The sequence below is a fragment of the Tachyglossus aculeatus genome, chromosome 2 (genome assembly GCF_015852505.1).
Source record: "Tachyglossus aculeatus isolate mTacAcu1 chromosome 2, mTacAcu1.pri, whole genome shotgun sequence".
Lineage (NCBI taxonomy): Eukaryota > Metazoa > Chordata > Mammalia > Monotremata > Tachyglossidae > Tachyglossus > Tachyglossus aculeatus.
The window spans coordinates 33,689,432-33,702,153 of record NC_052067.1 but is presented as its reverse complement, the minus strand read 5'-3'; the positions used below and the strand labels follow the sequence as shown (position 1 = coordinate 33,702,153).

The 12,722-nt window shown below is 41.9% G+C and overlaps 1 protein-coding gene across 3 annotated transcripts in view; it reads right to left on the bottom strand.

The window, feature by feature from the left end:
• Positions 1-12,722, bottom strand: part of ANKRD28 (ankyrin repeat domain 28) — a 152,239-nt gene that overhangs the window by 42,622 nt on the left and 96,895 nt on the right. For all 3 annotated transcript variants that reach the window (XM_038760534.1, XM_038760543.1, XM_038760525.1), the window contains 3 exons: positions 8,993-9,193; positions 8,251-8,338; positions 1,359-1,501 (listed from right to left, as the gene is read on the bottom strand). In XM_038760534.1, coding sequence (XP_038616462.1) covers positions 1,359-1,501; positions 8,251-8,338; positions 8,993-9,193 — 432 coding nt within the window. The remainder of the gene's footprint in view (positions 1-1,358; positions 1,502-8,250; positions 8,339-8,992; positions 9,194-12,722) is intronic.

Below are 12,722 nucleotides of genomic sequence, written 5' to 3'. Positions count from 1 at the left end.
TTTTGCTAAAAGAAAAATGGCAGAATTCAAAAAGTGGTTTCAATGATGCAGGATCTTATAATTACGAGTTTGTTTATGGAGGACGTTACCCATTAGAATAAAACCCAACCAAGTCAACTGTCTGCTTCTTTTTTCTCTTGGAGTCAGAGTATGTGAAGTCGATAAAAGGTAGCTCAGTCTCATGCATTTGGTCATAGCGCAGGTGTGTGTAGAAAGGTAAACATTTATATTTGAGAGGGATTTTTCTATTTATATGGCAACTTTGGATCATTCTGAGACCCTTTTTGACTATTCCCCCCCCCACACACACACACCCACCCCCAAAAAACAAAAAAAACCCACAACAACCCACCCCCTCCCCTATCTGGTTCAACAGGGCATCTTTCATAGTCCTGTATTTTAGGTCAAGTGATTTAAAATCTCAAAATGAATGTTAAAAGTAGAAGCTGGAACCTCTTCTAAGATAGCAATGATATGACATATTTTAAATAGGTCTACTATTACAGATTGAATGGAACGGCAGAATTAGAGAACATTCTTTCAACAATCCACATTCATTCATTCAATCGTATTTATTGAGCGCTTACTGTGTGCAGAGCACTGTACTAAGCACTTGGGACGTACAAGTCGGCAACATATACAGACGGTCCCTACCCAACAAAGGGCTCACAGTCCACATCTATCTGGAGAGACAAAGATGTGAGACAGGAAGAAACAGCAAGGCACAAGGGCATAGCTCCAGTTAAGGTATGAGACAACAATGAGTTTTCCTTAAAGTGGGGTTCTTCAAGAAAGTATCCCCCATATAATAGAATCGATTAAACTTTCACAGGCGAAGCAGTATGGCCTAGCAGTCAGAGGACCTGAGTTCTAATTCCAGCTCCACCACCTGTGTGCTGTGTGACCTTGACAAGTCACTTCCCCACTTCTCTGTGACTCAGTTACCTCATCACGGGAAGCAGCATAGCCTAGTAGATAAAGCACAGAACTGCGAGTCGGAAGGACTTGGCTTCTAATCCCAGAAAGGGCCACTTGTCTGCTGTGTGAACCTGGGCAAATCACTTAACTTCTCTGTGCCTCCATTCCCTCATCTTTAAATTGGGAGTAAGACTGTGAGCCCCATGTGGGACAGGGACTGTGTCCAACCTGATTCACTTGTATCAACCCCAGCGCTTAGAACAGGGCTTGACACAGAGTAAGCACTTAACAAATGCCATCATTACTACTCTCTGAGACTGTGAGCCCCACATGGGACATGGCCTGTATCCAGCCTAATTAGCTGGTATCTACTCCGGGGCTTAGTATGGTCCCTGCCACATGGTAAGCGTTTAACATATACCATAAAAATATGAACTTACGTCAACTCCAAGATCCAGAAGATACTTGACGACACTGATCATCCCACTAGAAGCTGCAGCATGGAGAGGTGTGTAAGACTTCTTGTCCTTGCAGGTTACTTCGGCTCCATTGGCCACAAGTAATTTCACAACTTCAATATGACCTGCAAAAATCATAGTTACAAAGGCAAATGTCAGGTTTATTTTTTGGAAAATACTGTAGGGACTTAACATCACCATCAAGGCTGCATCCACACCTGATGGACCCTGGCATACAATCTTTAGCACTGTTCGTTCTTACATTTTGTTTTTTACAGTAAGCACGGGTGTCAAAAGTTAAAGGTAAACATTTGATTAATAAAAGCAAGCAGCAAAAAATTTTGGATAATTTGATAACATAACTGCTAGCAAACTGAACTGCTGTACAGATAACTGTAGCATCGGGTAAAATTCACTTCCTTTATTATCAGTGGCTTGGTTTTTGATACAGAGCTTTATTAAAATCATATTTTATATTGTCAGTACCTTATGGGCTGAATTACTTTGACTAACCCTTCATAAATGCTTCTCTTCCACCCTCAATTGAAAGATTAAGGATGAATTGTGGTATACGGAAATTTTCTGACTGCTCACGGCCCACACTGTCTACTACAACGGTATATGTATCATCGTGATTTTCTTTTTAATTGACATAATCACAAGATCAACCCTGGAACCTCTAGCACATTAGTTCTCTTTGGTTAAACCCAATTCAGCAAGTGGCTGATGTAACCACTCATTTAAAAGCACAGCTATACATCTGTCAGTCAATTCTAACAAGAACAAATCCCCCACTACATTTAATTTTAGAGACCACTTTTCAACAAATTAGGGCAAAGAAATATATATTTCAAGATTTAAAGATATGGAAAAAGAGAAGTAAAATAGCATATTTAGTAAGGCAAGTATAGAAAGATGTGAAGCATGAAAGATAGATTTTTCTTTTTCCTTGCTTATAATAAAACTAACAGATAAAGCGGGATAATTAGTCACTCTGGACAGAACAAAAAGGGAGTGGTAGAGTAGTAGTCCTAAGAAGAAAAATTCGAAAATGAAAGTACACCAGTTCTGCTATAACATGTATTTATACGTGTAACATGCTCTGCACACGCAAATGCTCAGCACACAGTAAGCGCTCAATAAATACAATTGAATGAACGAATGTATTTTCATTACTCAATCTGGATATAGTACTTTGGACAAATTTGGGGAAATACTTCTCATGACATGAATCTGTGCTGGTAAAACAATTCACAAGTTGGTGAAAGTAGATTTAGGGGAGGAAGAAAAAGCAGTACAGAGCACAATACACCTATATTGCCCAACTTCTGTCTCACTCAGCTTCTGTCTCACTGCACCATTCAGTATGTCAATTGTGTCCGTAATTTTCCAACTTCACAATACTTAATTCAGTAAAACAGCAATAATTTGGCAAAGGTATAAAGCATTCTGCTAAATGTCATCATCATCATCACTGGATTTTATGTGCAGTTAGTGTGCAGAGCACTGTACTAAGCACTTGAGAGAGTACAATATAAAAGAGTTGGCACACACATTCCCTGCCCACAGCAGAATAATCTAATCATTTTTATAGAAAAATGTCAGTTACGATGATATCTGCATACCATCTACCTGCTAGATGGCAGGTGATCTAAAGGGGGATGATCTCCCTGCTTTTAGACTGTGAGCCCACTGTTGGGTAGGGACTGTCTCTATATGTTGCCAATTTGTACTTCCCAAGCGCTTAGTACAGTGCTCTGCACATAGTAAGCGCTCAATAAATACGATTGATGATGACGCTAACCCATTAATTCCAACTGAATCAATGGTCATTTTATTAGGATTTTCTTTAAGATGAGGTGCAGCAAGAACCCAACTGTACTTGGACTAAGCATTGGGGGGATGTTGTCGTACCCACCACCAATCATATGCATCAAGCTAATCCAGGCACGTGTAACGGATGCTCACAGCTAACTCCAAATCTCCCTTCCCAAAACTCTGCCAATATTAAACTGGATCACTGTTTCCAAAATGGGAGAGAGAGCTGCAGACCTCTTTCATCACCAGGTCTGGAATAGCCAGGCACGTATCGCTCAGGGTACACCAATGACTCCTTTACCCTGTACTTCCCTCCCCCCGGCTCTAAAAACAACTCCTAATGGGAAGACGTAAGTTTGTACCTCAAGCCATAATCCCCCAGCTATTCCAGGCACGAAAGAATGGAAGTAACTCAGAGATCCCTTCACACTACAGGAGAAAGGTTGAGCCGGGCCTATCAAATTAACTTATTTGGTTTATTTCAGTCAACAATTCCAACCTTGGGGCTATACTTGATAAGCTTTTCCCGTATCACTTTTCCCAGGAGAGAAACCACATGGCTCAGTGGATAAAGCATGGGATTGGGAGTCAGAAGACCCGAGTTCTAATCCTGGTTGGTTTGGGCACTTGCCTGCAGTGTGACCTGTGTCACCTGAATTTCTCTGGGCTTCAGTTACTTCATATGTAAAAGGGGGATTAAGGCTGTGAGCCACATGTGGGACATGGACTGTGTCCAACCTGATTAGCTTCTATTTACCCCAGTGCTTAGTACAGTACCTGACACACAATAAAGAGGAGGGGAGAGAGAGAGGGAAGGAGAGAGAGAGAACGAGAGAGCGAGAGAGAGGGAGAGAGGGAGAGAGTCAGTCTAAATTTAGAGCTAGCTGTAAGAACTTGCTGGTTTCAAATTGCTTGGATTAAACACTGTGGGCAGGGAATGTGCCTGCTTATTATTATACTGTACTATGCAAGTGTATAGTATAGTGCTCTGCACACGGTAAAGCGCTCAATACAGTGGAATGACCAACTGAATGAATATTGGCAAAACCTTTTTTTTTTTAATGGCATTTATTAAGCGCTTGCTATGTGCAAAGCACTGTTCTAAGCGCTGGGGAGGTTACAGGGTGATGAGGTTGTCCCACGGGGGGCTCACAGGGCTTAACCCCCATTTGACAGATGAGGGAACTGAGGCACAGAGAAGTTAAGTGACTTGCCCAAAGTCACACAGCTGACAATCGGGGGAGCCGGGATTCGAACCCGTGACCTCTGACTCCAAAGCCCGGGCTCTTTCCACTGAGCCACGTATATTCTGGATATAAAACCTTATATCCAGAAATCACACCTCAATATATTATGTTGTTGTATACACTGAGAAGCAGCATGGCATACTGGATCTCAGGCCTGAGAGTCAGGAGGTCATGGATTCTAATCCACCACCTGTCTGCTGTGTGACCTGGGGCAAGTCACTTCCCTTCTCTGTGCCTCAGTTACCTCATCTGTAAAATGGGGGTGAAGACGGTGAGCCCCATGTGGGCCAGGGACTGTGTCCAACCCGATTTGTTCGTATCTGCCTCAGTGCTTAGTACAGTGCCTGGCCCACAGTAAGCGCTTAACAAATACCATATTATCATCCAGCGCTTAGAACAGTGCCCAGCGCTTAGAACAGTGCTTTGCACATAGTAAGCGCTTAACAAATAGCGTGGCTCAGTGGAAAGAGCCCGGGCTTTGGAGTCAGACATCATGGGTTCGAATCCCGGCTCCACCACATGTCTGCTGTGTGACCTTGGGCAAGTCACTTCACTTCTCTGGGCCTCAGTTCCCTCATTTGGAAAATGAGGATGAAGACTGTAAGCCCCATGTGGGACAATTTGATTACCTTGTATCTACCCCAGAGCTTAGAACTGTGCTTGGCACATAGTAAGCGCTTAACAAATACCAACATTATTATTATTATTATTATTATTATTATTATGTTCCCTAACCCGTCCTCTTTGTCAGTCAATTCAAAGTCATCATACACTTAGTGGCAAATACAATGTGCCTTGTCATCATCATCACCATCATCAATTGTATTTATTAAGCGCTTACTGTGTGCAGAGCACTGTACTAAGTGCTTGGGAAGTACAAATTGGCAACATATAGAGACAGTCCCTACCCAACAGTGGGCTCACAGTCTAAAAGGGGGAGTCATTCACTAGTTTCTTAAGATGCCCAAATTTCTTTCTACCAGAGTCAGTTCACTACTTTACCTATTATTCCCCAAGCCTGAAACCTTGGTGTACCATCTTTGTAACCATTACCTAGTCGTCGCTGTTCAAATTCATCCCATTCTCTCTCCACCACCAAATTCTCTGACCAGATACCGCATCACATCTAAATGGGCATAACCACTAACTTGGTGGCTTTCTCCTCTATTCCAAACCATGTTGCACAGCCCTTAAAATCACCCCACCAGGTCCACTTTCATAGTTTCACTCTACTATTCAGAGATCTCTAAAGGTCTCCCATCATTTTAACTACGACCTTCAAAGCTTCAATCACTCAGGCCCACCATATCTGCACTTCTCTTCTGTTACGCCTCCTCCAAAGAGCTTTTTTTCAATCAATCAATCGAATTTATTGAGTGCTGACTATGTGCAGAGCACTACACTAAGCACTTGGGAGAGTACCGCACAGCAGAATTAGCAGATACATTCCCTGCCCATAGCTAGCTTACAGTATAGAAGGGGAGACAGACACTGATTCCCTGGTTTTCACCAACAATTTTCTAACTCCCGGTAAAATAAGGAAATCTTCCCTTCTGTTCCATTCATTTTTTCGAATTCATTTGTACTTATATCGCATTGTGGGCAGGGGACTTGTCTACAAACTCTTCCAAGTGGCTAGTATAGTGCTCTGTACATAAGTGCTTAAAACAGTGCTCTGCACATAGTAAGCGCTTAATAAATGCCATCATAAGTACTTCAATACCATAGATTTTAAGCTGTTAGTAAAAAATATTCATTGTTCAAAGAACTCTGTAAATGTGTTGCTGGAGTCGGAGTGGGGAGTGACACAAGAAAGTACAAAAAGCTCAACACGCACTCTAAAGAAGGGAGGACGTATGATTACCAAAATTACACAAGAGAAATAAAGATGCGCTACAAAATTACATACAAGACAATTATGAAACCAAATCTACAGAAATGACTCACAAATTCCCAATAAAAAAATGCATCTCTGGGTAAAATACTGAAAAATAGGCGACAGTTTCCTGGAAGGCAGTTCTGACTGGAGTCCTGTGGAGGTAATCTGGGATGTTTCTTGGAGCAGATGAGTTTCTCAATAGAGCTTTAAAGAAGAAAAATCAAGGGTTTGGCCATGAGGAGTAAAAAGGCCATTCTAGAGTATGGTGTGCACAAAGGTATGAATGAAGAAGTTCCTTGTGTAGTGAGAAGAGAAATATTTATCGTGGCAAAAAGCAGAGTGAGCAAGCTGGGAGGAAGTTAAGACGGCAGTTAGGTAAAGGAAAGGGTCCTTGATTAGGAGTTTGGATTTGTTCTGAGCAGCAACAAGGAGTCACTTTGAGGCCCGTGAGGAGTGCAAGCTTCTTGTGGACAGGGATTAATCATGTCTAATGCTTCTGTTGCACTTTTTCAAGCACTTGGGTTTTTGTTTGTTTGTTTCTTTTTTTTTTTTTTTTTAACGGGACTTGATAAGCACTTACTTTCTAAATGCCAAGCACTATAGTAAGCACTGGGATAGACACAAGATAACCAGGCCCTGCTGAGAGCTCACCTCCTCCAGGAGGCCTTCCCAGACTGAGCCCCTTCCTTCCTCTCCCCCTCGTCCCCCTGTCCATCCCCCCCATTTTACCTCTTTCCCTTCCCCACAGCACCTGTATATATGTATATATGTTTGTACATATTTATTACCCTATTTATTTATTTATGTCTCTTACTTGTACATATCTCTTCTATTTATTTTATTTTGTTAGTATGTTTGGTTTTGTTCTCTGTCTCCCCCTTTTAGACTGCAAGCCCACTATTGGGTAGGGACTGTCTCAATATGTTGCCAATTTGTACTTCCCAAGCACTTAGTACAGTGCTCTGCACATAGTAAGCGCTCAATAAATACGATTGATGATAATCCCTACCCCATAGGTGGCTCACAATCCATGTAGGAGGGAGTAGGATTTAAATCCCCATTTTACAGATACGGCAACAGAGGTTCAGAGAAGTTAAGTGCCTTTCCCAAGTTCACCCAGCAGAAAATGGCAGGGCTGGGATGAGAACCTAGGTCCTCTGACGCCCGGGCCCGGGCTCTTTCCACAAGGCCACGGTGCTTCTCAGTGCATCATTGGCACTCAAAAATACCTTTAAGGTTACTTTTTTAAGCTGCTTGAGAATGGGACAGAGATGAATAAAACACAGAGATGAAGGATGTTCAGTAGAGTGCCAGCTATCCCCTGCGTAATCAGTAGATTTTGTTGTCTGACTTACCGGCTATATTACTGCATGAAATATTTTTACAGGTACTAAGTACTTTAAGAAAAATGCATTATTATACTTACATGTGCTATTATTGGCTTGCTCACATTTATCTGGATCTGCCGATCTCTGCTATGCTCAATGCCATATGGGCTTCAGAAATGTTAACGTCTACAAAGTTGACATGGCATCTTCTACTTCAATGGCAGTGTTTAGAAATGAAACAAAGCAATTTTGCTTAGGGTGGAGGAGTTAGGAGAGAAGATCTTCCTTTCCCTATTTTCTTTAATGACTGACTGCTACTCTGCAGTGGGCACTGTCATTCAAATCTTTAATGTGAGACAACTGAAACAGGACATTCCTTTGTTCTGACCCCTAAGGAAGAAAGCACTTTCAATTCTTCCATGAAACATTCTTTAACTCGTGTGTAAAAGACACCCATGTAATGGCAACGAGACAGATCAGTTGCAACCAGTACGCAAGGACTTCAGAGAAAGTAAAACTATTCAAGGGGATTTAAAACTACGGCTTTTCAATAACACCTATAATCACATCGGCGGTAATAAGCAACTCTTACAAATACCTACCCATATATGATGCCCAATGTATAGCGCGTCTGTCTTTCTTGTCAAATGCATTAATATTGGCGCCTCTAGATAAGAGCAACTTGACCATCTGGAGTAAAGAAAATAAAGAATATCATCCACGTTGGAATAAATCATCAATCGTATTTATTGAGCGCTTACTGTGTGCAGAGCACTGTACTAAGCGCTTAATCAATTATTTTAACCATCCACCAGACTTATGAACCAAGGATGAAAATGCTGGGACTCTAAGGCTAGAGCCAACATTTCACTCTTTCCTTTCTACTATTTTACTCAATTAATACTAACTGTACATAATTTATTTGGGTAGGAAACCTAGTATGAAAGATTCACCAAATGGCCCCACCTGTAATAATACTACCTCATCACGCTGATTTTAAAAAAACCATCAATTACTCAAACAAGAATCCTATCGTACAGCAAGCATTCTGAAATATCCTCACATATTGATGGCACAGCTGGTACGCTCACGAGAAAAACTACCAGCTACGAGAAAACCTACGAGGGATACAACTTTTCAAAATTAGACCTAGTAAAAAAAGGAATCAACAATGTTGCTATGGAAGATAAAAGGCAAGTGTACCGTATCTGTACCCATGCAAAGTATTCTGTGTTTAAAGCTTCCTAGGCGAAAGTGGGTATGAAAAAGAAACTTCTACCATTATCTCGTAAAAGTGAAGGGAAAGTTCGCTGTGTGTGGATGATTATACAAAGGAATGCATACCTCAACATGTCCGCTGAAGGATGCGTGATGCAGTGCGGTTCTTCCAGCACGATCAGACACATTTACGTTACTTAGGAGAGGTACCAAAGCTTCAGCACACTTCACTGCTTTGTTGGCAGCAGCTATATGCAGAGGATTCTGCCAATTCTTATCCCGGGCATTAACATCTGCTGAATGTTTCAATAATACCTGAACAGCTTCCTAAACATACGTGCAAATAAAATCAACAATCAGCAATGAATGACAAGGCAATGAATACCAACGGCGGACACACAACGTTCTGCAGTTTTCTTTCTTATATGTATCTGCAGGCAACACTAGCTGCACACCACTTTTAGAAATTAAAACCCAAGACTTTGCAGCACTTCAGAAGCTCCTTCTCAGAAAAACGGAAAGGCTCCCAACAAAAATATACACAGGTGTAAAAATGCTACAGAATAACAGCAGTGTTACCATAAAATACTTAATATTCCATTTAGTATTTAATTCCATTTATCTGGCCATTCAAATTTCTATGATTTTCCATGAGATTCTTGTAATACTAAGTACCTGGACTTCCATAACTTTCCATTACATTCTTGTTAATACTAAGTACCTGGTTACAGCAGTTGTAACAATAATAATAATAATATAGTATTTATTATGTGGCTTTCTGTGAGCAGAGCATCATACTAAATGCTGAGAAAGTACACAGAACTACAAGTTAGGAGAGGGGACTGTCTGTAGAACATGAGGAGTAATGACACAGTAAAACGCTGAAACAGCGTAAAAGACAAGTCCAAATATATCAATTAATCAATCGTATTTATTGAGCGCTTACTGTGTGCAGAGCACTGTACTAAGCGCTTGGGAAGTACAAGCTGACATCATCATCAATCGCATTTATTGAGCGCTTACTATGTGCAGAGCACTGTACTAAGCGCTTGGGAAGTACAAATTGGCAACATACAGAGACAGTCCCTACCCAACAGCGGGCTCACAGTCTAGAAGGGGGAGACATATGAAATAAAAATGAAAACCATTACGGTGCTGTGGCTAGAAGAGAAGAACCTCTGGCTCCCCGAGGCTCAGAGTTCAAGGTACGCCCGTAGCCACGGCAAACACTACAGGAGCACCAGTCTTCCTGAGGTTTGGTGGAGACCTCACGCTGCAGGTGCTTTTCTCCTTCCTGCCAGGGTCGTGAAAGGCAGGACAGGATGGAGTCTCCGGCTACCCGGTGCAGGGGGTGGAGGGAGACGCCGTGGGAGCTCAGCTCAGTTTAAATCCTCCCTTCAAGGCCCTACTGAGAGCTCACCTCCTCCAGGAGGCCTTCCCAGACTGAGCCCCTTCCTTCCTCTCCCCCTCGTCCCCCTCTCCATCCCCCCATCTTACCTCCTTCCCTTCCCCACAGCACCTGTATATATGTTTGTACATATTTATTACTCTATTTATTTTACTTGTACATATCTATCCTATTTATTTTATTCTGTTAGTATGTTTGGTTTTGTTCTCTGTCTCCCCCTTTGAGACTGTGAGCTCACTGTTGGGTAGGGACTGTCTCTATATGTCGCCAACTTGTACTTCCCAAGCGCTTAGTACAGTGCTCTGCACATAGTAAGCGCTCAATAAATACGATTGATGATGATGATGATGATGATGATGAAATCCCCACAGCACGTTGGGAACAGGGACTCTGGGTGGTGCAGGGGAGAGGTGCCCTGGCTGCTTTGCTTGGCCACAGATGAGCGGGCACAAGGGCGCTTAGGAGCAGCTGAAATCTCAGAGGCCGAGCTCACCCAGCGCCTGTCAGGAACGGGAGCCCCGGGTAACCGGGAAGGGAGGCGGCAGTTAACAGTTACTTGGCTTGTCCTGGCTCCTCCATTTGTCTGCTGTGAGACCTTGGGCAAGTCCCGTAACTTCTCCGTGCCTCATTTCCCTCGTGGGGCTACGATCCCCGTTCTCCTTCCTACTTGGGCCGTGTCCCCCATGTGGGGGACCTCAGCAATTTAGTACAGTGCTAGGCACATGGTAAGCACCTAACAAATATTACCATTATTACTACTATTATTGTTGTCATTATTGTATTAAGTGCTAAGTGCCACTCATTGTGGGCAGGGAATGTGTCTGTTATAGTGTACTCTTCCAAGTGCATTAGCACAGTGCTTTACACACAGTAAGCACTCAGTAAATATCAATGAATGAATAGAAAAGGACTGTGAGCCCACTGTTGGGTAGGGGCCGTCTCTATATGTTGCCAACTTGGACTTCCCAAGCGCTTAGTACAGTGCTCTGCACACAGTAAGCGCTCAATAAATACGATTGATTGATTGATTGATTGTCTTGGCTGCAGTATTCACTGAGTGCCTACTACGTGCAGAGTTCTAGGTTTAGGAGCATAGAAGGAAAAGGCCTAATCTATACCCTAAGGAGTTCACAATCTATTGACATATCCCTAAACTATAAGGCCACAGTTACCTTTTTAAAATACAAATTAAATATTATGGGACTTTCCTAGATTATAAACTAGTTGAGGGCAGGGAATGGGTGTTTATTGTTGTACTGCACTCTCCCAAGCGCTTAGTAAAGTGCTCTGCACACAGTAAGGGCTCAACAAATATGACAGTGAATGAATTGCTTTCATAATTTGCAGGATGTGAATGAATAATTGTTACTGAAAGAAAACAGAGACGCAGAGAGTTCTGAACCAAAAAGCTTTCGACACAAGTCTACCCCTCGGCCCAAATTCAGTCATTCGTTCATATTTATTGAGCACTTACTGTGTGCAAAGCACTGTACTAAGCGCTTGAAAGAGTACAATACAACAGACCTGCCCACAATGAGCTCACAGTCCAGAGGGGGAGACGGACATTAATATAAGTAAACAGAAAAATAAATGCCCAAATGCCTTTTCTCTGGCAAAAAAAAAGGATTTTGTTCCTGTGCTGTTATTGGATGTAAACACACTTAAAGAGCTCAATAACCAAAGTCAGGAAAACACACACTTAGGTTAAAAAAAGACAGATGGAAAGGAGAATTTGTGTGCATTTATTTTTTAAGAGCCCTTGTCTTTCCAGGCTCTGGTTTACTGACAATTATTACTGAGCAATTTTCTATTATTGTAAAATATTTCCAAAGGACTAAAACGGGGACTGTGATCTACTAGTTAAAAAGAATCGGCCTCCAACGTGTCTGGAATAAGTTATTTTCATAGCAATGAAAAGAGAAACAGAATAAATTGTGAAAGTTCAAACTGTACTTCAAGCTCTTATGTAAAAACTAAACATTGCTCCAGTGGTTTACGCAAGCAAAGCAACAGAAATGGAACTTTTATCTAGAGAAAAGTAACGTTTTATTTATTGACCATTGATAGAATTTTCCCTCCTTTTAACTATCCAAAAAGTGTTGACACAATTTATTGCTATTTTTTAAAAACAACCACCCACAAATCAAGGGATTTTTTGGGGAAACTGGATGGGAGATGGGAGAGGAAATAAACTTCCAAGTTTTGGGAGCCTTTTTTTTTTTGTAATCCAAGAGGTTGGGATTGGCACAGCACTACCTGCCTTGTTCTAAAAATCAAGCTGGAAGTGCTGGGGCAGGGAGGTAATATGCTACCTGGGGGGTCGGTAAATACAAAGTGTTCCCAGGCCAATATCATAAATATTGCAGGTCTCCTGCAGCCCATTTTCCTAGGATTTTACCACCCTTTGACTGATTCTAAATACTTAAAAAAAAAAAAAGGGCAGGAATC